General features: G+C 43.3%; 1 protein-coding gene and 1 long non-coding RNA gene across 18 annotated transcripts; one reads left to right on the top strand and one right to left on the bottom strand.

Moving 5' to 3' along the window:
* Window positions 1–36: 36 nt before the first annotated feature.
* LOC118940476 lies at window positions 37–7,912 on the bottom strand. Of its 11 annotated transcripts, XR_005037015.1 has the most exons (13): window positions 6,373–7,912; window positions 5,688–5,756; window positions 5,403–5,492; window positions 5,153–5,261; window positions 4,838–4,932; window positions 4,580–4,641; window positions 3,957–4,330; window positions 3,755–3,843; window positions 3,378–3,462; window positions 1,935–2,261; window positions 1,641–1,716; window positions 329–417; window positions 37–122 (listed from the first exon to the last, which is right to left on the bottom strand). It is a non-coding gene; the product is annotated as an uncharacterized LOC118940476 (long non-coding RNA). The 11 variants fall into 11 exon arrangements; XR_005037008.1 differs by having other exon boundaries at window positions 4,580–4,932; XR_005037012.1 differs by having other exon boundaries at window positions 3,957–4,641.
* Window positions 7,913–8,102: 190 nt separating this feature from the next.
* LOC110494107 (eukaryotic translation initiation factor 4E transporter) lies at window positions 8,103–22,576 on the top strand. 7 transcript variants are annotated; one of them, XM_036950149.1, is made up of 20 exons: window positions 8,103–8,243; window positions 9,321–9,492; window positions 9,584–9,657; window positions 9,771–9,898; window positions 10,120–10,379; window positions 12,489–12,681; window positions 13,527–13,696; window positions 14,479–14,511; window positions 14,605–14,743; window positions 15,506–15,685; window positions 15,899–16,224; window positions 17,083–17,163; window positions 17,364–17,547; window positions 19,106–19,203; window positions 19,557–19,696; window positions 19,788–19,860; window positions 20,195–20,309; window positions 20,486–20,764; window positions 21,009–21,164; window positions 21,355–22,576. In XM_036950149.1, the coding sequence occupies exons 2-20, from the start codon at window positions 9,367–9,369 to the stop codon at window positions 21,552–21,554; spliced, it is 2,955 nt and encodes a 984-aa protein (XP_036806044.1). In that variant the 5' UTR covers window positions 8,103–8,243; window positions 9,321–9,366; the 3' UTR covers window positions 21,555–22,576. The 7 variants fall into 7 exon arrangements, with proteins under 7 accessions (XP_036806044.1, XP_036806047.1, XP_036806042.1 ...); XM_036950152.1 differs by having other exon boundaries at window positions 8,128–8,447; window positions 15,899–16,173; XM_036950147.1 differs by having other exon boundaries at window positions 8,128–8,447.
* The last annotated feature ends 1,104 nt before the right edge of the window (window positions 22,577–23,680 follow it).

The following is a 23,680-nucleotide window of genomic DNA, read 5'->3' as shown; positions in this document are numbered from 1 at the left end:
GAATAATGAACAATTTGTCTTCATCTTAGTATCTCTTTCCCATTATCCATGCGACTCGGAGCCCTGCTCACTGCTGGTGACAGTTTGACACAGGATGTGGCTTTCCTCCATGCCAACAGCACCTATAGGAAAAAAAGAAGAAGATATTTGTTGGTGAGTATTCCACACTGACTTGAGCAGTAGTTGCACCCAGAATCAGTCGTGGTAACAGTACTGATAACATACGAAGCTGTAGAAATAAATTAGAAGCTAAGTCATAGAGCTTCTACAAAACTTTCAATGAAGCCTGAGACTTTATCATAGGTAACAGATAGAGCTGCTCTAACACCTTAGCCTGAACAGTGCCGGTAGTGGTTCTCTGCCCTCTTCTCACTGCTCCTGGCTGCTGCAGTCTCCTTCCACACACGCAGAACCCTCCTGGGAAGAAAGTAAAGTAATACAAGTGTCAGTCAGAAAGATGACCAAAATCAACATTCCAAGTAAGAGACGGTGGGGATAAAGAGATTGAGACGGTGGATCCATTTGGGTTGATGCTGGAGGAAGTCATGCTGATGCAGGCTGTAGTGCTCCTTGACAAGCTCATCGACCTGCTCTGTCTGGAGGTGATGCCACCACAGGGGATCATAGGCAGCGATTACAGCACGTCCCCTCGGACACAAACAAACAAGGCAGGGTGGAGCCTATTCTGCGAGGAGCATCAGTCAGGTCAGACGACACATGATGACCAAATGAATGAACCATAGAAGTGTTAACTAACAACACTCAGAACAGTTAACGTATAAATAGGGATGGGCTACTTTGAGGGGTGCATACGCACATCCATACCCACACATGCAGTCAGAGCCAGTCCTAGCCTTTTGGCGGGGCCCCACCTCATGAGAAAAACATTTTAGTAGAATCGATGGGCCGATCCTCCGTGTCATAGAGACGGGACAGCGCGTCGGCCTTCGTGTCCCCCCCCCCCCCCCCCCCCGTCTTTACAACGGAGCAATTTTTTGTTGTTGTTTAAGTTTTAAAGTTAATTTCCTGCAATGTTACAGATTTTGACATGGGGCAGAGAGAAATGTTAGCAGTTTTTAATATGATATCTGAGTGAGTGACTGCCAAAATCAATTGGGGCCCCCCCTGGTTGGTAGTTCTACCATGATAAATACAAGTTTAGACAGCATGCCGCTAGACTAACTTATCAATCTAATACATTTTAGTTGACATGGGCTAATTGAGTGACTGTCGGTGACAGAAGATAAAGTAATGATGCACAACCAAATTTCGAAGATGCACCTTGTGTATTCTACTATTCTAACTGTCAAAAGTTCAGACCCGGAATTCCGAAAGAAAGCAATATATATATATATATATATATATATATATATATATATATATATATATATATATATATATATATATTATATATTTTGCCCATCCGTGATGTATAGGATGTGAGCTCTGTTGTGCCTTCCAGGCCTGTAAGGTGTGTTTGAGAAGTCTGACTCATGCCATGAAGACAAACTGATCCAGCCTGCTGTTCTTCTCTCCTCTGTGCTGGACACACTGACATCAAAGAATGTAGGATTACCCTGGAGAAACCAAACAGAGCAAGGCTAATGGTAAACTATACTGTATATGGTAAGATGCTGTACCTCACTCCAGCCACTCAGGGCGCGTCGCACACAAGACACATCCCCATGTCGACCTGCCTGCGCCTCTTGGTTTCGCCTTAAGAGATACATTTTAAAAAACACACTTGAAGGATTAACCAAAATCTCAAAAGGTTCTAATCAAATCCTGTTAAGAACACACACCAGTCTACGTCTTTCTGAACCAGTTGGTCCCCAACAGTCAGCGTAAGTAGCAGGTCATTAATGTGCATTATAACAATCAAGAAAAATATCATCCTGATCCTCACTGATATTTTACAGTCAGTCGTACAGTACCTGTCCCGGATCATGGTGACGTTGTCCTTCCACTGGCTCAGTGTGTTGTGGACTACAGTATGGTGGTCCAGTATGTCAGAGGCTCTCCGTTTCTCCTTCCCCGCCCTCCACTGCCAGTGGTGCCAGGCTCTACTTAAACACAACCTCTCTTCATGCAGCAAGGCCCAAAGGGCAGGACAGCTGGGCTCTGTCTGGGTGTATGGCTGTACCGTGATGGTGTGTGTGTGTGTGTCAGGACAGCTGTTTTACCATCCTCTCAGCCAGCCTCTGATCCTTTCTCTCCTCTGAATGTCCCCACCAGGTGTAAAAGGCCCAGGTGTATTGACGCTGCCCACAGACGGTTAGAGTGTTTCACACATTAAGACAAACGTCATCATCACTACCACAAGGCTAGCTATATGTAGTTCATAAACGTAGCCCAGGGCCCTTTAAAAAAAAAAACATGTATAATAGTAGTAGTGCTGATCTAGGATCAGTTTTACCTTTCAGATCATAATTAATAAGATCACATGGACTGGGTGGACCTGATCCTAGATCAGCACTAGTTCAGAAACAGGATGTGATTATGGGATTGTGTCGTCTCGCCTCTCCCTGTGCTGTTTCGTCTGGCAGGTAAACTCAACCCAGGAGTTCAGACACTGTGGAAAGATGTGGTTCGCAAACCAGGCCTGAGCACGACGCTCCAGACCCTACAACCACACACAGTAATGTACAGGTAACTGCCAAAAATAACCACTTGATTAACAAAGTGTATTGAAAGCATGTGCTTCTACACATGTGTGGTTATAAGTTGATTCAGCAATTAACATCCCATCATGCTTAGGGTCACGTACAAAAACGCTTGGCAGGCCATTATTTTAGCTACCATGGCTATGCCTCCATAGCATGACAATGACCCCATTCATAGGGCACAAGTGGTCACGGAATGCTTTGACGACCATGAAAATGATGTAAACCGTATGCCATGGACATCTCAGTCACCAGATCACAACCCAACTGAACACTTATGAGAGATTCAGAGTGGGGCTTGAGACAGCGGTTTCCCCACCACCATCAACAAAGTACGAAATTATAGAATTTTGTGTGGAAGAGTGTTGTCGTATCCCTCCAATAGAGTTCCAGACACTTGCAGAATCAACACCAACTGGTGCATTGAAGCTGTTCTGGCTCGTGGTGGAGCCAATGCCCTATTGAGACGCTTTATGTTGGCGTTTCCTTTATTTTGACAGTTACACATCGGTGTGTGTGTACCTGCATTTGTCAGTGCTCAACAAACTGCTCTCTCCAGTGATTCAAGCAGTAGCTCTGTAGTGACGTCGGGCCAGAGAAGGTACTTTCAGAATTACTCTTCTAACACGCAACACACTAGTTGTCTGGGAAGTCAAAAAAACATGTGTATGGACAGCGTGCGTTGCTGAAATTTGCCAAAAGGAGCCTGCCTACCTGTAGTGGGTGTGTGTCATCTGCATCTGAAGTACCCAATCTTCAGCCTCCTCCAGACGTTGCTGCCAGAGTATCCAATACCTGCCTGTAAGATACGGAGAAAACACATAACATAGCAGATGTGGTACTAACTCCGGAACAATTAAATTCAAATAACTATTATTTCCTGGGCGGGAACTTCCTGTGTGATGAATGGTACGTACAAGACGCATAACAACATAGAACACAAAAACACGTAGGATACAGTATAAAGGATTAGAATATATAGGGTATATACACACATGTATACAAATGAAACCTTCAAAATTGTACTGATACTAATGCAGGGTGAATATACTAACATGGATATTATAGTACTGTAGCAGCATAACTCTTACAGTGTGATGATGATGCTGGACAGCGATGTTCTTGTTGAGTCGATGAGTATCTGAGCGATATTAAGGGCCAGACTTCTCAGACCAGCGTGCTGCAGACAGAACAAATTAGAGACAGAAAGTTAAGGAATATTCTGTGGTACAGCAACTTGTCTATGGACAGAGTATTGCAGAAATAATTCAGAAGTGCTTTGCTCCATCTCACCAATAGATGGCGGTGTTGACTTGCTGCTGACTGATCTCTCTGACTCCTGCATGCACAAGTCCAAATCTGCACATAAACTCAGGAAATTCACTTAATCTTCTTGCAATATGTTACGAAGTATGATGTTGAGGTAGATGACGGCACATGAAGTTAACCATAAGGTGAGTATTGCTAATGTTGTTCTTGCAATAGTGTGTGACTTCACATCTGTCAGTGTGTGTGGGGTAGGATAGTGTCTCCAGCGCTATGCTGTATGCTGCATTGTGCCACATGGTCAACACCCTGCTCTCTGTCCACCTCTCTCTGTAGTCCACTTCTCCACACATACCAATACCTCAGGACCAAGCGGAGTTGCCAGGCTCGCACAGCAACAGCTGGAACCCAGGAGGTAGACCAATACATGAGGGTTAACAACAACAGAAAGCAATGGTAATGTGAACGCAAGTTCTAGCGGACAACAGGCAGGTCTGTAGTATGTGTTGGAGACAACCCAAGTTTGGCTACAATTGTCAATATAAGTTTCTGATATCCTAAACTGAGAGTATATTATCCTGGACCATGAATGCCATCCAGTGATTGTGATAAGAGGTACAGTAGTACACATGATTAACAGAAGATGGCACCTTGTGGTTTCCTCTTAGCTTGGCGGAGGTGAACAAAGCTTATACAGGCATGAACGTAGTGCCTATGACAGAATAACAACATGCATAAATCATACAATTATGCGAATGGACATTCATTGCAAATTGTCATTCACAGACAACAAGGTAGTGAATGGACCTTCCTCTCCATTGTGTTTTTTGAGGGGTGATGAGGATGTGAGGAATCAAGGAAAGATTCATTGAAAAAGAGCCACATAAATATTGATGTAATCAACTCACCTTACTCTGTAGAGTCAGAGCCCAGTGCTTGGTCCTCCATATCACATGCATCATACCTCCTCCACATCCTAGTCTGCCACATAGTCCACACCCAACTGTATTGGGGGAAACACACATCAGCAGTAACACAGGCTGCCTCCTCCCCTTTTACTCACAAATTATTATATTGTCAACACACATATATAAATCACTCACACAATGACTGTAAGTAGGAAGCTCACTAACCTCCCAGAGGCCGTGTATTGTTCCTAATTCAAAGTAATTTCATATAAAATGAACAAAACCACCTATCATCTATCAGTCGTAATGCCTCACCATAGAGCTGTGAGTTTCTGGAACTGAAGAGCAGATTCTTGCATCCTGTGTTTCATCCTCATGTACACTTCCCAGCTGTCCCAAGCCAAACGCAGACACCGCCTCTCAGCTGGCATACAGGAGCAACTCTTGTTACTGCTTTTTTGTAATAATATCATTTCCACAAACAGACTTTCGCCGTAAGTACTGATGGGCATGTATGGTCACTCCACAGCTGAGCAGCAGGTAGAGGGTAGAGCCGGACACTGACCTGTAATGGCACTCTGCCCTCACTGTGAGCCTCAACTCCCTCCTAGCTGTCCACCACTCATCCTTCCAGCCCCACTCTGTGATGTGAGACCTACAGATTGGACAAGGTAACATTCTTCCAGTTAGCGAACTCAGGCTACACACAGTGGATATATTAACAGTATAGTATCAAGAGCTTTACCAATGTTATTTCCCCACCATTTGGAATTAACATTGCAATGCATTATAAATTCAAGCAGTGATGTAATCTGTCTGTAATCTATAGGCTATTCCTGAGAAAGTGCACCTGGCATTGTAAGGATGAACCAATCCAAAAGTCCTGTATCCATAGTTTGAAGAACTCCATGCAAGTTGCCTGGAAGAAAGACCGATTTCAGGGATGGCCAACTCCAGTCACTAAACATACAGTACCTTAAATCAGTGGTTCCCAACGTTTTTCGGTTACTGTACCACCAACTGAAGTTTGCTCTGGTGAGGGGGTACGGGTACCCCTGAAATACGTCCTCGTATACATTTTACCCGTAGGTTTATGGTCTCATGAGTAGTCTCAAGTACCCCCATGTGGATTGGTCAAGTATTTGTGGTTAGTGCCATTTCGAATCGTTGGGACGTCCTAGCCCTTGATCGTGACTCTCAGTTCCGTTACATAACACAAGTCATTGGACTCATATATTTTTTTATTTGAAGGATTCTTTCTCGCTGATGAAAGATAATGTGTTTCGAAAGCCGTATCGCAAGCGATGATTATTGACGTTTCTAAAACAACGCGTCGGGATTGTAGCTAGTTCAGGTGAGGTAGGCGTGGGCGAAGCTAATTAACGTCAGCCGGAAACTGTAGATCGAAGGCAGAACATCGCCTAGAGTTTGAGAGCTACACCTACCCATTTTAAAATGTAAACTTCAAATGGGGTAGGGACGTCCCAGGGATTCCAGATAGAAAATGCAATTTATTTGAAGGGGGTACTTCTCACCTTATTCTCGGCGCCTTGTCTTCCACCTTGGTTCCAGGTGTATCCGATTGTTTATAACTGGATATAGCCATGCGTGGAGTTCCTTTTGTACCAGATATGTTTGGTTTTTGGGTTCCTCTACCTCTAGAAATCATTGCCACAACAGTTGCCTAGCTAACAACCCGAGAACAGTAACGTTACTCACTAGCTCGTACTATACTGGCTGTCAATCAGATTACTGACTTATTCAACTAGCCGAACAGAAATCACCCTTTCATTATCTTCATATGAATAACTTAGCTACCATTACATTTTCTTAATTCCCTAACTAGTTTCACGTCTATAGCTAGGTTTCCAACCAATTTGGGTCAGATTTTCATGCGCATAACCTTATCTGCCTAAAACAATATGCATTTTCCCACCAGATGTTTTCATCAAACCAAAGATTATGGAAAACTGACAAGACTACATGTCTCTCCGCCCTAACAATGGGAGTCGTTGTTCACAAAGTGGCACGGCTGGCTGTCTAGTTCCCGCCTATTTTTTGGATTGGTGGATACATCTATTTATTGTTATTTGTTTTTAATATTCGATGAGGGTGGTTAACTTCAACCGCCCATATTCAATGACGAGAGATTATATGCTACAGCCACATTACATTAATACGACGTTAAACCATCTCGAGACAACTCCAATATAAAGTGTTTTTTTCTCAAAGTTGCTGGGATGTCACGTGTCCAATTTATATCAGCATACGCGTAACAATTTAAGCATAACGAAACTTCTATTCGATCAAATAAACCTCAGGTAGAAAATAAGACATTACATTTTCGTTGAACAAATTCGACACTCTCATGGTTTTATTTTCGCTTAGATTTTTTGGGCTGAGTAAACCCTCTCGTTTAGCCTTTTCCTCTGTAATTTGTCGCCACATATGGTTTGTTTACGTTTCCTCTGTTGTGGTTAGATGGGGTAGGCCTACATCTCTATCCAGTGGTCGCGTCGGGGAAAACAGCTGTTGACAACCGAAGCATTAACTAATCCTAACTCTTTTCATAACCTGCTACATTAATTCACATATCCTGCTGCGTTAGTTCTCGTAACCTGCCACGTTAATTATCCTAACATGCGACGTTAATTATCCTGACTGCTATGTAAACAAACCATCTGTGCCCAAAATCATCAGTATCACCACACCTGCTAAATTAGCTATCTTTGTGTCATACCCAGTGAAATTAATAAACATGCGGATTTTTATGATAGAACCAATGACGGTGACGTTACTACCACTCACAGTGACCGCGTGTTGTCTTGCAAACGTTACTGTAGCAACCTTCTGTACAAATACTGAACTGATGAGCGTGATGTAAAGTACATCGAATTTTACCCTAAAATGACAGGGTATGGTATCATTTACAAATAAATAAAAAAGGTGGATGTGTTGCGTGCCATTTGGTTGGCCTATACGTCAAATCATTAATTAATGAAAGGGCTAGTTTGTTTAAAAAAGTACATTGAAAGTATGACAACGATCGATCAGTTTGGGCTTTCATCGATCCGCTTTGTAATGTCAACAATTAGCTGTCCATACATAATGCCTGATATGAAATTACTCAATCGTAAAATAAAAGCAGTCGTTGATATTTCATCTAAATTAATATATATTAATTTCGTAGTCAAAAGAGACAATGTCAAAGACAGTAATGGTTTAAATGAATGATTTATACTATTTTATATGTTTGAGTAAGGCACTAGTGATGGGCACTATATAATCCTACGAAGGACCCTCATTCAGAAGCGGTGATCGGAGAAAAATCACTGCTACGACTGAGAGAAGAGACCAAAGAGAAGTATATTTCGACATTCGAATACAATCCTAGGAAGACGCTAGTGTACGTTCGGATTTCAGTTCGTAGAAATATCACGGGCGTTGGCTGTTTGTCAAAATAACAACCTTAGCTGTTTAGAAAAACGTATCGCACTTATTGGAAGGCTTTATCTCCAGCAAGCTAGCTGGCTAACTAGCCATAGAGTTAGTTTAGCTAGCAAACGTAGCTAGCTTCTGAGTCGGCTTCAAACGTTTTCTTAACAGCATTGTAAGTTAATGGTTACCTTCTACATGTATAAGTATCTGCAATTTATCCAGAGTGATATGATGGCCTGTTTGTTTGCTTTGTTAACGTTACATATGCACTCGGCGTTTATCAATTGAGTAGCCGAACACACACGTTAACTAGCTATCGGATTAGCCGACAAGTCGCCTTTCAGGCTAACTAGCTAAACTGAAGTTTTGGCAGCTAACTAGCTAATATTCGCTAACTAGTTACCAGTAAACCAAACACGACTGTCGTGTAATTTAGCTAATTGTCAGCCGTCCATCAAATATTTGACGCCGGTCTTGTAAATTGGCATCAACATATGCATTAGCTACATATGCCAACGCAGTTTTGCCAATTAGCTAATTAATTACGCAAATATGCTAGTTAATTTAACCTACTTCCAGTAGATTGACAGCTTGCTAATTAATTTTGGCCAGTTTCCTAGTAGGCTAATGGTAGCCAATTTTAGCTACTCTATTGCTATGATTTAGTTTGCCTGTGCTGCTCAGGTATGGATGACATGTTGCCAGGCCAGCTTCCTTTGGCGAATTGGTTGAGTCGGATTTTATCACCAGTCCACGGTCGAAGCCCTTGCGCTAATGTCGTTAATATACCTCGGTGCTTAATGTGCTATGGTATAGATTTTTCGACTAATTTCATTGATCTAAGCTTGTTGCGTTTTACTATTGTATCGATATTACTACACAAACTACATTTTAAGTGTGCCAATACGTTGTTTTAATGTCTTTGCACGTACTTTATCAGCAGTGTCTTCCTGACAATATAGAATTACTTTTATGTTTATGAATTGTAATTACTTTTGTTAAGCCTGTGAGGGTTATGTCATAACAGCATGTCGTTTTTCAACAGGTCAACTACTAGTCTCACAAGCTTGGTTTAGCCCCCTAAAAGAGTCATGGAAAAGGATGCTTGTGTAGAGGAGGATGCTTGTGTAGAGGAGCAGGAGAATGGTGACACAGTGGTGGTGAAAGACCAAGTGGTCAAGGAATCAACAGGACCATCCCCTTACAGATACACCAAGGTATTTGGGAGATATGGCTAGTATAAGTTGCTAGATGTGCAAGTTATTGGATTGCTTCATGGACTTAGGTTCACATAATGTGTTCTTACAGGAGCAGCTTTTGGAGATAAAAGATTTCCCAATTTCTAATGAAAGGCCAGACTGTCTTTCTGAAAAATATGACAGGTGAGTGTTTTACTTTGTCACACTTTGGATTAACTTGACACCCTACAAGGCTTGTTGGTTCTATGCTAATTGTTGAGTTTGTCCCTCTGGTTTGGTCTTACATTTGGCTACAGCGATTGTGTTTGGGACCCCGAGAAGTGGCATGCCTCGCTGTACCCCACCTCAGAGTGCAGCTCTCCTGTGGATGGATATAAGAAGGACTTTGTGGATGATAGGGTCCCTCTAAAACGTAGAATTGCAGGTAAATAAGTTGTGTAGTATATATTCAAAGCTCATTTTCAAATCCCTGTGGCATACATTTAAAATCATCTATTGCATATTCATTAAGGGTTGAGTGGTTTTAAGCTCAAATTAATTTGGCTACCCTTACAAGTGCCATATTGCTTACACATATGCTTTGTAAAATACAACATAAAGCATTATAGTGGATGTTATGTTTGTTCCTTGTGATGCTGTCGTCAGATCCCCGCGAGCGACTAAAGGAGGATGACCTGGACGTGGTGCTCAGCCCCCAGCGTCGTAGCTTTGGAGGGGGCTGTGTTGGCAATGCTTTGCCTGCACCCACCCGCCGCCCCATCAGCCCCCTAGAGAATAAGGAGAACGAGAGTCTCAGGCTGGGTGGTGCGCGGCGCATTGGCAGTGGCCGCATCATGGCGGCGCGAGGCTTCGAGAGGGAACCCCGCATGGAGAAGGAACGGGACTTCAAAGATAAGAGGTTCAGGGTTAGTGTCTGTTGCTTCCTGATCTGCATTCAATTGAAACTATTTATCCTTAGAGGGCTATTCTATCTACATGTTCCGACCCCACAAAATGGCAGTTGTGCCTCAAGGGGAGGCATATGTTCTGCGGTAATCTAAATGACAATCATCAGGAGCTGTGTACACTCCATTATTTCCTTTTTAAAATGCAATATGTAACCTGACCAAATTTGGGTAGAAATGTGAGTTTTAGATCTCATTGAAAGCAACTCTAAGACTCTAAAATAAAGGTAAAAAAGAAAGCGATCTGGTCTGTTGGCTATTTCTGTTCTGAAGTTTATTTTTTTGTGCGTTTTACTTTCGGTTTTGTACACCAGCTGAAAATAAAATATTTTTGGTTACGGATTTCTCACAGCAGTTTAGATGGTACAATGGTTCTCAAAACTATACATTTCTTGTTTTGTCACAAGCGGAAATTAGGGGAACTGTTGACTTTTAAGCAAAAAGGAAATGGCTGTGCCATTTCTGCATATGGCACCTTTTTAAATATATCCCATGGTATTTAGCAGCGTGTTAGATTCAATGTTTACCAGTGACTCAAGTGTTTTAAAATGTATTTACACTACAGTTCAAACGTTTGGAGTCACTTAGAAATGTCAGTGTTCTTGAAAGAAACTGTTTTTTTTGTTGTACATTAACATAACATCAAATTGATCACAAATGCATTGTTAATGTTGTAAGTGACTATTATAGCTATTTTAATTTTATCAGCAACCATCACTCCTGGGGTTCCAATGGCAAGCTGTGTTAGATTAGCTAAGTTTATCATTTAAAAAATCTAATTGATCATTTGAAAACCCTTTTGAAATTGTTAGCACAGCTGAGAACTGCTGTGCTTATTAGACTAGTTGATAATCTGGAGCATCAGCATTTGTGGGTTCGATTACAGGCTCAAATAATGGCCAGAAACAAAGAGCTTTCTACTGAAACTCGTCAGTATATTCTTGTTCTGAGAAATGAAGGCTATTCCATGCGAGAAATTGCCGAGAAACTGAAGATCTCGTACAACGCTGTGTACTACTCCCTTCACTGAATAGCGCAAACTGGCTCTAACCAGAAGAGGAGTGGGAGGCCCCGGTGCACAACAATTAGTGTCTAGTTTGAGAAACCGATGCCTCACAAGCCCTCAACTTGCAGCTTCATTAAATAGTACCTGCGAAACACCAGTCTCAATGTCAACAGTGACGAGGCGACTCCGGGATGATGGCCTTCTAGGCAGAGTTGCAAAGAAAAAGCCATATGTCAGACTGGCCAATAAAAATAAACGATTAAGATAGGCAAAGGAACACACACGGGACAGAGGAAGATTGAGAGAACGTGTTATGGACAGACGTTTAAGGTGTTCAGATCACAAAGAACATTCGTGAGACGCATAAATTATTTTAAAGATGCTGGCGGAGTGCTTAACACCATCTGTCAAGCATGGTGGAGGCAATGTGATGGTCTTGGGGTGCTTTGGTGGTGGTAAAGTGGAAGATTTGTACAGGATAAAAGTGATCTTGAAGGAAGTCTAGCACTCCATTTTGCAAAGCCATGCCATACCCTGTGGTCGGCGCTTAATTGGAGCCAATTTCCTCCTACAACAGGACAATAACTATTTGGGTAAGAAGCAGTCAGCTGGTATTCTGTCTATATAATGGAGTGGCCAACACAGTCGCCTGTGGGAGCACCTTGACCATGAGGTACGTAAGTGCCCATCAAGGAAATCTGACTTGTGGGAGGTGCTTCAGGAAGCATGGGGTGAAATCTCTTCAGATTACCTCAACAAATTGACAACTAGAATGCCAAAGGTCTGCAAGGCTGTAATTGCTGCAAATTGAGGATGCTTTGGTGAAATAAAGTTTGAAGGACATTTTCAATTAACCATTATTTATAACCTTGTTAATGTCTTGCAAAATGAATAGGAAATGATCTACTAATTTCATGTTTTTATAGAAATGCCCTTTTCCATGTGACCCCAAACTTATGTTATATATATATATATATATATATATATATATATATATATATATATATATATATATATATATATATATATATAATATTACACATTTTATTTATTTTTTTCTGCAGCGAGACTTTGGGGACAAGCGTGTGTTCAGTGAGAGGAGAAGGAACGAAGCGGAAGAGGAGCCAGAGTGGTTCTCAGGGGGCCCAACCAGCCAATCAGAGACTATAGAGCTCATTGGCTTTGACGACAAGATCCTGGAGGAGGACAAGCGCAGACCCAAACGGTCCAGGAAGAGGACTGACTCTGTGAGAGAAGGCATGTCATGCTGGGTTCTTCATACTTTAACTTTTGGATTGTCCCCCAAAAGGATCCCATTGGCTTTGCATTGTTATGGATGCCGTGTTTTATTTTCTTGGGTTTGGTTCAGGCTTGATATAAGTAGACAACATGGGCTTAAGTAAACACTTATTATAAATAATTTTTTACTGAAGTCTGTTACTGCACTGGTACTTGGATTTGTATTTACTTTTTTGACCTCCCACCTTGAGCTGTTTGTGTGAATGTGTAGTTCATACATGCATAGTCTGAGCAGAATTAGTCTTACCTCAATTAGCCATGAAATCCCTAGTTTGAAAGCAACTGTTTTCCAGAAGATGTGCAGCACAATTTCCACTACACCCACGTGAGCCAGCCCCCCAGCAATTTGAGTGTCAGCCATTGAATGAACACGTAGTAGAGCGAAGGGAGCCTTAACGTGGTGCACATATCTGTACATTTTGACGTAGTAGGCAATTTTCTGGGACAGTTGGCTCGTGGGCGCTACTTTCAGAACTACTGGCTTAAAAGCATACAAAAGTACTGTAGAATATCCAAATTAACTTATCGCAAGTCTGAATAGGCTCCTTGATGACTTGTGGTGCATTTATTTTCAAATTATGGCCACACTGATGTGAGGGTCAATGTTTGGGTCATGAGCATAGTAATGTTTCTACCTTTACAATGTACAGGTATGTCCTAGGTGTTTTTTTGGGGGGTGGGAGGGGGGCTCCAGACACCGAATGATCAGTAGAGTACTTTCTGTATGATGTTACTGTATGCCATCGGATTGTTTACGGAAAGAAGCTACCCTGAATGTTAATTTGCACTCTTGTCTATTGCAGTGGAATGTAATGGTGGGCTTGCGGAGGAGCCGGAGCAGGTAGTAAAAGACTCCCACTCTACAGCAGACCAGGAGGTCCCACACCCAGTGGTCCTCCCAGAGCAGACATCTGGAGACTTTGACTTCAATGAGTTTTTCAATCTGGAGAAGACCATGCCAGGACTGGCCTCTGTAAGTCCTGGGGAGCACTGCATGTTTAAGGTGTGTTTTGGGTGCTAGAAGTTGTGCTCTCTGGGCTAATATCCACAGTAATGTGTTCTAAGTGCATCACACACTGGGTTGTAGTTGGCTACACATGGTCCTTTTACTTTTAAGTGTTCAGTGTAGTTTAAAGGGATAGTTAACTAAAATTACACTTGTTTCCTTAACATGTAAGCCGTGTGTGGACCAAGTGTTTTGGCAGTCCGTGCTTTATTTTCCCTGGCACTGTTTCCACATGCACATTTTTTAGCATTTGTTAGCATGTGGAAACTGTGCCATGGAAATCAAACCAAAGCATAGATTGCTGTCATACCGTGTCCACAAAATGCTTACAGGGTAAGGAAACCAATATTATTTTGTAATTTGGGTGAACTATCCCTTTAACCTACACTGGTTAGTTCCATGGTTTTAGCACGTGGTACTGTCCTTTGCCTGTTTGGATGGGTGGTGGTGCCGGCAGTATTGTCACCCTGGCTAGAACTGTTTCTTTCTAAGGTTTTCTTGACGTATTGTCATTTTCCAGTGAAACATCGTAAGGCAACAGGTTTTTACCTCCAGTAGGGTGGTTTTGTTAGGTTTCAGTCAATGCAAATTTATGCCCATCTGTTCCAGTTTATTCAGCACTTATTACAATACCTTGCGAAGGAATCTATAAAGGAAATTAGCTATGGGATAGGGAAATAAAGTACAGATTCAATGAAGAAAGAATACAATACCGTCAAAAAGCACTGACAAAATGCATCCAAAAAAAGCCCAAAAGTGTGCAGATGGACAGCGCCTTAAACGTAAGTGCAACCTTTGCTCACACCCACCCTTTAGCAGTCTGCCACTCTGGACCAGCAGCTTGCATCTGACTGGCCTCTGGTTCTGTGTTGCAGATGATAGAGGATGTTCTGGGGGAGGGCCCTGTTTCGGCCAGCCGTTTCAGCCGGTGGTTCTCCAGCAACCTGAGTCCCTCGGGCAGCCGCTCCTCCAGCCTGCGCTCCACACCCCATGAGGAGCTGGAGAGACTGGCTGGTAAGAGGGCTGCTTCTGAAATAAATGTTTTTGATTAATACGAATGTGTTGCCCTCAAGGATCAAACAGTCCCTCCAGGACTTTGCAGGGAGGTTTTGTGATAATTGCGTACAAAAATGCACTTTTTTTGTTTCTACTGTTTTGCATGGCAATGTGGGATATTTGTTGGGGAAAATGCGCTGACGAGGGAGAGTTTGACATGTGGCTTGATTGAGCCATATAATGCAGTAAATGTGTAGTGATTGGTTGAAATTGCGAGCCCTCTTTTGTACTGCCATGAGGGTTTTTTAAAAACAATTTTTATATAATACTGCCATTATTTTACTACTATGTGGAAAAAGAGCAGTTATTGTTGATTTTGCGAGAGAAATTGCACATTGTATTTTTAGTTTTTTTTGTAACCCAGCATGGAATTCAAGTAAGGGAAATGCATATTGGTACAGCGGTTGCTAAGCAACCTGTGGAACACATCCTAGCAAACATTGGCCCTCCTTTAGTTCAGTATAATATTTTTTTTAAACATGTGAAATTATATGCAGTCTTTTGCATATGGAGGACCACCCTGAAACATTTTTCATATTATAATCATAAAGCCACAATGTTTCTGTTTTGATATGACTGTTCATATATATATATTTTTTTTATAGACAATTTCTGAAATTATATACAAACCCCTCTAAGGACTCCATGATGCTTTCTGTTTTGATGACTGCGCATGTTTTCTAATGAGGTTTTTGGAAACTGTTACTTACCGTTTCTCAGGACAGGACCCCCGCTGCACGTCCCCCAGCCAGATGGGCCCTGTCCCCTACTTCACCCCCATCCAGTCAGTGGAGCACCGGGACAAGGTGGACATTCTGGAGCTGTTACACAAGGCCAAGATAGACCTGAAGCCTCTCCTCTCGAGCCTCAACGTCAACAAACAACGGCTACAGCAGAGCAGTAAGTAGCAATTGTTCATGTGACCAGTACTTAATTTCCATTAGGGTCGTTTAATTCGAGCACTAAAACATTTTGTAATGGGAAAACAATTGTTTCTTATTAAACAGTTCCAGGCAGTTCCGTGTTTCCATGCTGCCTAATGTCATATGGTGAATTTGCAGTAAGACATGTACGCTTTTCCAACACTTGTAAAGCCCTCATCTTGTCCCCTAGCTAACTCTGGTGTAGTGCTCTCTCTGGAGGAGGTGGAGGGAGGCCTGAAGGGGCTAAAGGTGGGCTCTGAGCAGAACCACCAGTCTCATCGGAAACTGCACCAGAATCCGCATCGGGGAGGAATCAGAGGCAGCACCAGCAGTGGCACGCCCTTCATGGCTGAGCACTTGGAGCAGGCTCTAACAGGCGGTGTAGGCCCCAGTGCAGGGCCACCTAGGTCACAGGCCAGAGACCCTGACATGTCAGCCTTCAACAAGCTGGTCAGCAGCATGAAGGCAAGTGGAACTCTGCCTACCCACCCCAAAGCCAACCAAGTGAACAGCAACGTAAGTGTGCCGCTCTTGGATGATGTTTAGAAAGCACCGACTGTCCTGTCGGCAAGCTGCCTCAGGTAACGCTGGATGTGTAAACCATAACGGCTTTGAGCTGCATGCTGCTTCAGGTAAACTGACCCTTGCGTGTGTGCTGCTGAAAGTTTGGCCTCTTACATCACATGTAGGTTCTCAAAACCAAATGATGCATGCAAGCTAGCGTCCTAACCATAACTGAACTCCTAGACTAATAGTTGTCAGGTCTGGAAAATGATGGGCATAAATTTGCATAGTTTGAGTTCCTCCCAAGAGTTCTGGATTCACATGAACCCCTATGAACTAACATGTCAATCAAATGATTGCATACGGAAGATTTGTTTATATTTAACCTTAATGTTATCCTTTATCAAATTAGACTGGATTACCCTTATGTCCTGTGACATTTTGGGGGGGGTTGTGCCCTGGTGAATTTGTCAGGGTCTGTCACTTTGGTCTCTGGGCATGGAGGGATATCTACATTCAAGACCATTTCATTGCCTCTGGCTGAGCCATGCTATGCTCTTCTCCATCCCAATGGGCTTTTCATATCTGATGATCAATTAATGTTGCATTTTGGTCATCTGCTGCAACGTTAGAATTTAGTCATAAGTTGTTACATATACGTCAGTACAATCTCATAATTTTCCATTGGATGATGTCTAAGTAACTTGTATTTGGACATTTGACAACATTGTAGCAATGCAATGTCTAACAATGTTAATTGGTCTGATGCAAAACATTTATGCAAGTGAGAAATGCCCAGAGGGATTGGTTTTAAAGGCGTGTCCACAACCAAGACTGCTGTCTGATTCCACGTTCTTCCACCCGTTACAGCTCAATCAGCCCACGGATCCTGCTATAGTGCCCCTGCCTGAAGCCACAGTGCCTGCCCCATCGCAGAGGAACGTATTCCAGGTGTGTAGTTTGGGGCTAGCTCGTGTTATCAGGGTGGGTGTGTGGAACTCTGTTAAAATAGTACTTATTATAAGCTATTGAGTTTGATAGGCTGTAGCATTCTGGTTGGGGTGCTTTCTAAGAAATAAGGGGCTGGTATTATGTTGTGTGGCTCAGTTGGCGTGTTGGTCCTGTCTGAGCAGTGTGTATAATTGCTACAGGAGCTTCTAGGTGCCCAGGGCCCTCCCCGTAGCGGCTCCCCTACCCTCCACAGCGTGCTAGGCAGCACTGACGCCCCTCCACCCCCTGGGCCTGGTCTTCAGCACAGGGGGCCCTCGCCTCCACTCTTCCTACAGAGAGCACCTTTGCCTGACTACTTCCATGGACGCATGCGACCACCCGCTGGTAAACATTACATTAATATGGAGGCAAAGGGTGGTGTTCATTTAGGGCACACTGTAGCTACGGAAAAAACTGGGCACTACAGTGCGACCACTTTTGAATTTGCGCCTAAAAATAGATGTGAGAACTGAACAAGTCAAGTATGAGCACATGGAGGTTGTGATTTATAGCAACAAAATTGCTGCCTTGACTATTTTCAAACTAATTCTGCGGTTTTGTTTCTTTGTGGGTAGCTAATCACAGAACTATACTGAACAAAAATAAACAATAGTTTCAAAGATTTTACTGAGTTACAGTTCCTAATAAGGAAATCGGTCAATTTAATGTATTAGGCCTTTATCTATGCTTTTCACATGACTGGGAAGGGGTGCAGCCATGGGTGGGCCTTGAAGGGCATAGGCCCACCCACTGGGGAGCCAGGCCCAGCCAATCAGAATGAGTTTTTTTCCCACAAAAGGGCTTTATTACAGACAGAAATACTCCTCAGCACCCCCCATTAGATGATCCCACAGGTGCAGAACAGTGCAAGGTGCACCTGTGTAATGATCATGATGTTTAATCAGTTTCTTGATATGTTTTGGATGGATTATTTTGGCAAAGGAGATATACTCACTAACAGGGATGTAAACACATTTGTGCACAAAATTTGAGACTCAAGATTTGTGTGTGGATGATTTCTGCTCATGAAACGTGGTACCACCAACACGACATGTTTTGTTTTTGGTCAGTCTGTAGTCTCATATCCCACCTCGTGCAGCAACCTGTTCTCCTGAAAGATTCATTTTTTAGAAGCTCACAGGCTTGAAGTTTGAATTTATTTGAAAGTCTATTAGTGACTTTAGTGTTTCTTGGCAGTTTACATCGTTTTCTTCACACGCTAACGTTAAATTGTTTGTCAATCTTTGTTCGACCTTTCTCAACTGCTAGGAAAGACGTCGGTGCATCTAATCTCCAATGTTACCAAATATTTTTCAGCGAAATCGTCTCCTGGCTCCTTGTTTAATCGATAGGTGACGTTTTGCCGTGACGATGTCACAGCACCCATTTGCCTTGCTGCGGTCCCCGACATAGCGTTTTTGCCCCCCCACCCTTGTTTCCTTCCTGTACGTGCACTGTTGCTGTGACTTCTCCAGATATCTTCTCCCACTCTCGTTTGCTGAAGAGTTGTGTGAAAAATCGCTAAATGCTATTTATAAACTACCCCAAAAGCAGCCTGAGAAGTAGCTGAATTTGTCTCTTGAATATTTGACCGTTAAGTGGCTGGTGCAGTCTGAACTCACAAAACATAGCGACAGTCACCAAGTTTCCAACACTGCTGATCTCAGGCGTTTGAGTCCCTCTGTTGCCACAGTGATGGCCCACCCCTTAAAGGGGCAGCTGAACATTTGTCTCACCTAAGTGACTATTTGAGGGTACGTTGTACTTTATTGAGCATGGAACACCAATAATGTTTCATTCATTAACTTAGTAATTTATCATAAACACTCTTATTTTCATTGTGCTCCAATGTTTTTGTGCTCCTTCACTTTTAAGTGATTTTGTCTGATTGGTCTTGTTTCAGGGTACCCTGTTGGTGCGGCGCCCATGATGGGGGAGCAGTTCCCAGATATGCATAGATCCCTCAGCCCTGGACATGGACCCACCCTACACCAGCAACAGGTTGGATGTTGTTTACAGTAAACCTTATCTGAAGCACATCAAATCTATAGTTCTTTATGGTGCAACACCCTTTGTTAGATCTTGCCTTTTCTTGGTAACCAAACGATTATGGCATGCAAACTGAAACCTGAGATGGGGTGTCATTCATTTCATGGAGGGCCAAATGTCTGCAGGTTTTGGTTTTCCCTTTCAATTAAGACCTAGACAACCAGGTGAGGAGAGTTCTTTACCAATTAGACCTTTATTCATCAAGTACAAGGGAGGAGTGAAAACCCGCAGACACTCAGCCCTCTGTGGAATGCGTTTGACTCGTGGTGTAAGTAAAAACTGGTGGTTTATGACTTTGCCTCCAGATGAGGGCGCTGTCCATGGCTGTGGACCAGGCTGACCTGGAGGCTCTGATTAACCAGCAGGACCTTGCTCTCCATGCCCACAACACCTTCCAGCCCGGTTACAACAAACTGCCTCCGAACAAGGTCTACCAACACAACAGGTGACTGAGGGTTAAAAGGGTTCAAATTTGACATCTTTCACAATTTATGGGGGTGACATTTTACATTGACGTGTGTTATCTGGCAACCCAGGATGAACCGATCCCCTGGTCCAGGCACTCATCCTGCAGGCAGACACTCCCCTGGCAACACAGTCACCAGCATGGTACGTCGAAAGGTTGTCTGCGTTGTATTCATTAGTCGCCAACCAGAAAACCAAAATGGGGCGGGACTACCTGAACTTGTCCAATAAGAAACACTCATTCCATTTTTCCAGTGAAAACATTGTAACCTTGTTCAATCCCTCCACTGACTCAAACCCATAGTAGTTTCAGGAAACCGTTTGATAAATAAGCACTTGTCTGTTACTCTTCCTTTAAAGTGGACATTTCCCATCTGCTCAGTATTGATCAACTGTCTGGTTTAAGTTGCTTTTTTTATTTTAATGCCCTCCTATATAAGTAAAATAACTTAACTACTGATGCTTGTGTGTTGTACAGCTGTCACCATCTTTCGTGCCCACGTCTGTGATCCGTAAGATGTACGAGACGAAAGAGAAGAGTCGAGATGAGCCAGGTAGTCGTCCAGACAGCAAGGAAGGCCACTCCCAAGAGGGTACGTTCATCAACGGCTGTTTTTGCATGTCAGTAATGACATTGTTTGGGAAATGCATTGAATGCAACCTCAGGTAAAACCAGGTGGATGACTTCCCATGTCTCTGCTCCTTACTTGTGCAATGTTGTTTCTGCTACTGTCTTGTCTAATGTAGCATTTGTGCGCCTGTGTTATAGACAGGCGCTCTCCCAGCTCTTTTCTGGATGGGATAGGCAGTAGTGGTTCTCAGTTGGGAGGGGTGAAGGCCGCCTCCCAGGCTCGCCAGCACTCCCAGGACCGCCCCAGGCCAGGCTCTGCTGGGCACCCCTGCCCCATCTACCCGATACCACTGCTATCCCACGGACATGTGCCCATGGTGCGCCCCCCTCCGCCCCAGCTCCATCCCAGCCTTGTGCAGAGGATGCTGGCCCAGGGCATCCAGCCACAGCAGCTAGGCCCTGCTCTGATGCAGGCAGGTTAGTACTGGTCTACCTGTTTACAGTACCTAGCTATTCTAAGCCATCGCATAAGGCCACTGACAGGTTTTATAGTGTCAAGATGAGTTGGCCTATTGAAAATGACACTCATGCCTATATTACCAGGGGTATTTAGAAAAACTATAGTTGGAGTTTGTTTTCAGGATGAGTTTACCTGCAGTGTATGGTTGAGGTGTGTGGGGAACTGCTGAGGAGCTCACTGACATTTCATTTTCCATCCTAGGCATATTTCCACAGCACGTTGACCTTGCTCAGCTTCAGGGTTTGCCCCCTGCCCTGCTAGGACAACCCCTCTACCCCCTAGGGGCGACAGGACACCCCCTCTTACCTCCCCGAGCCAGCAATCACATGCAGCTAATGCAGCAGCAACCGAGACCAAGTGAGTGACATTTTCTGTTCAGTCTGCCGTTGTTCAAGATGAACACCTGTTTTGCATTTGTTTTACTAGTGTTTATGCAGAGATGAGGGCACCACAATCTTGGCACAGTGGATCCTTTTTTTAAGGACATTAGTTTCCCAATGTTCCGAATGGCCTTTACTGATGAATTTCATTTTCTCTCTCCTCCCAGTGCATCCATCAGTCCCAGGCCACCAGTCGCAGAACCTCGGCCCTGACCGGACGAGCCACTCCCAGCAACATGGGGGTAGCCCCACTGGTGTGGGGGGAGCTGGTCTGTCTAAGTGGTTTGGCTCAGATGTGCTGCAGCAGCCCCTTCCTTCCATGCCTGCTAAGGTCATAAGTGTAGATGAACTGGAGTTCAAGCCCTGAGAAGAGTTTCATACAACCAGAATGCTGGATAATGGAAGACTTCATTTTCCCCCCCCTCCTTTCTCCACCTCCCCATTAACAAAAAAGGTGGACTTTAATTTAAGACTAAGCACAGTTCCTGGAGAACGAGGAGTGTGTCCATGTGTTGTCTTAAACCTTGAAGTCACTGTTAAGAGTTTTGAAGAGGCCTCAACTTAAGGGAAAGACTGAGTTCTATAAGATTTTTTCTTTTTTGCAGCATGTTTTGGGATATGTTTTTCTATCTTTTTTTTGCAGTAAAGATGAAGTAAATAATTTATAGGCCCAACATTGTACAGACTGTAGGAATGGATCTGATTCTTCTACCTGTACATAAATATGATTTTCTTGGTAAGGGGAAGGTTGTATCTTGCTGTTTAAGTGCGGACTGCCGCAGTCAGACGTAGTAGAGCTGTGAAGCGAGGGTAGTGGCGCGTCTTTGTCGTGTGTCCTGGTAGTTTTATTCCCCCCCCCCCATGGATTTGAGCTGCACTGAGAAAGGGGTGACAAGTTCAATGTTTGCTTGTGGAGTTGCCCTGCGTGTACCCTCAAGATGTCCTCCCTACGGCTTGGTCAGTTGGTGGCACTGCCTGCCCTGTCTGGAAAGGTGACTGGAGTGTTACAGGGGGAACAGCAAGTGCTGGGTGTGCCTTTCTGACTCTCAATTCATCTTTCCATGATTACTTGCATCCCATCGGCTCGCCTGCCTCCTTTTCAGCAGTATTTGAGAAGGCATGAGGTCCCTTCTGTCGCACCTTCTCCAATGTGTTTTTGAGAAGGTGAAATGATGCAAGGAATTAAGGTAATATTTGAGAGCCCACAGCTTCTTTTTTTTTTTCTTTACTGCGTCCCTCCCCCTCTGCCAGTCACTGGAACAGAGAAGCACTTCTGAATCACGTTATCACATATTTGGGGGTAGGTGGTAGAGATTCAGTTTGTTAATGTGCTATTAAGTTATAAAAGCACAGAATAAATAAAATGTTCAATAAAAATGTATCACAATGGCTTTGTTCTCTATTTGTGCGTCTTGAACTAAGATTGCTGAAGCCTTAACACGTGTGCCTTTGAAAATGCAGGAGAATGTGAATACTGCATATTTGAACAATGAGCTGCTAAGTCATATCATTTGTGGCATTGCCTGATTTGTTATTGTCACTAGACCGTGACAATCTCACTTAAATGCATATTCTGTTAACGCATACCCAAATGTTGACTCAGCCTACAGTATACTCATTTGTGGGCCAAGCATAAATTGGAGGAAAAACATCTGCCTGTTTAAAAAAAAATATCTAAAAATGCTTGCCATTTATTTGTAGAACATGTCATTGGTTGAGCTGGCCAATCAGGTTTACTTGGGTGAATATTATCACAGGTACACACTCACCATTCTGTTATGGTATGCCCACATTCCAACATAAGCTACTTTTTAAGTTTTCCTTCCACATTTAAGTGATCACTCATTCTAATGAATTATAGGTCATATTTAATTGGAACCACAGGACAGTTAAGGGGGGGGGGGGGGGGGGGGGGGGCAATCTTATTGAATGTCATGGTTGAATCTTATTGAATGTCATGGTTGGTTTACCTTTCTGCTTTTGGGGTGGCAACTGACGATAATTTGAAAATGTAAAATTCCATGTTTGAGTTTCGGTTCTCGTAATTTCTTTGCCTTACTGTCATGAGCTGGTTATTTGCATATGCGAGTAGCGCCTTTTCAAATTGGGCAATTCTCCAAAGGCATCTGCAATGTGTGAATGGCAGCAAGCTATGTGTTATAGACATGTGTAGTGTCAGAATTGGATGGGTCATAAAATATTGCCGCATCAAAGTTATGATTGGAGTCGTCTGTATAGTTCAACTTCATTTTTGGGGTTATATTCTAACATGCGCACGGTCGCACCCTTTTTTTGTTCTGAAAGCTAGACGGTCAGCCTTTTCTCAGCGGCGGCTGGGGGAGGGGGCTTGTTGGAGAAAAAAAGATGAAGGGAGAAACCAGGAAGAGGAATATTATGAATGTATTTGACAACTTCAACCCAACCTCTTGACGGCTAAATGGCTGTAGTATCAGAATAATACATTTTACATGACACACTTTGTCGAGTATCTAA

The sequence above is a fragment of the Oncorhynchus mykiss genome, chromosome 17 (genome assembly GCF_013265735.2).
Source record: "Oncorhynchus mykiss isolate Arlee chromosome 17, USDA_OmykA_1.1, whole genome shotgun sequence".
NCBI classification, from domain to species: domain Eukaryota; kingdom Metazoa; phylum Chordata; class Actinopteri; order Salmoniformes; family Salmonidae; genus Oncorhynchus; species Oncorhynchus mykiss.
Note: the sequence above shows the minus strand (reverse complement) of the source record. Positions and strands in the feature narration are given on the sequence as shown.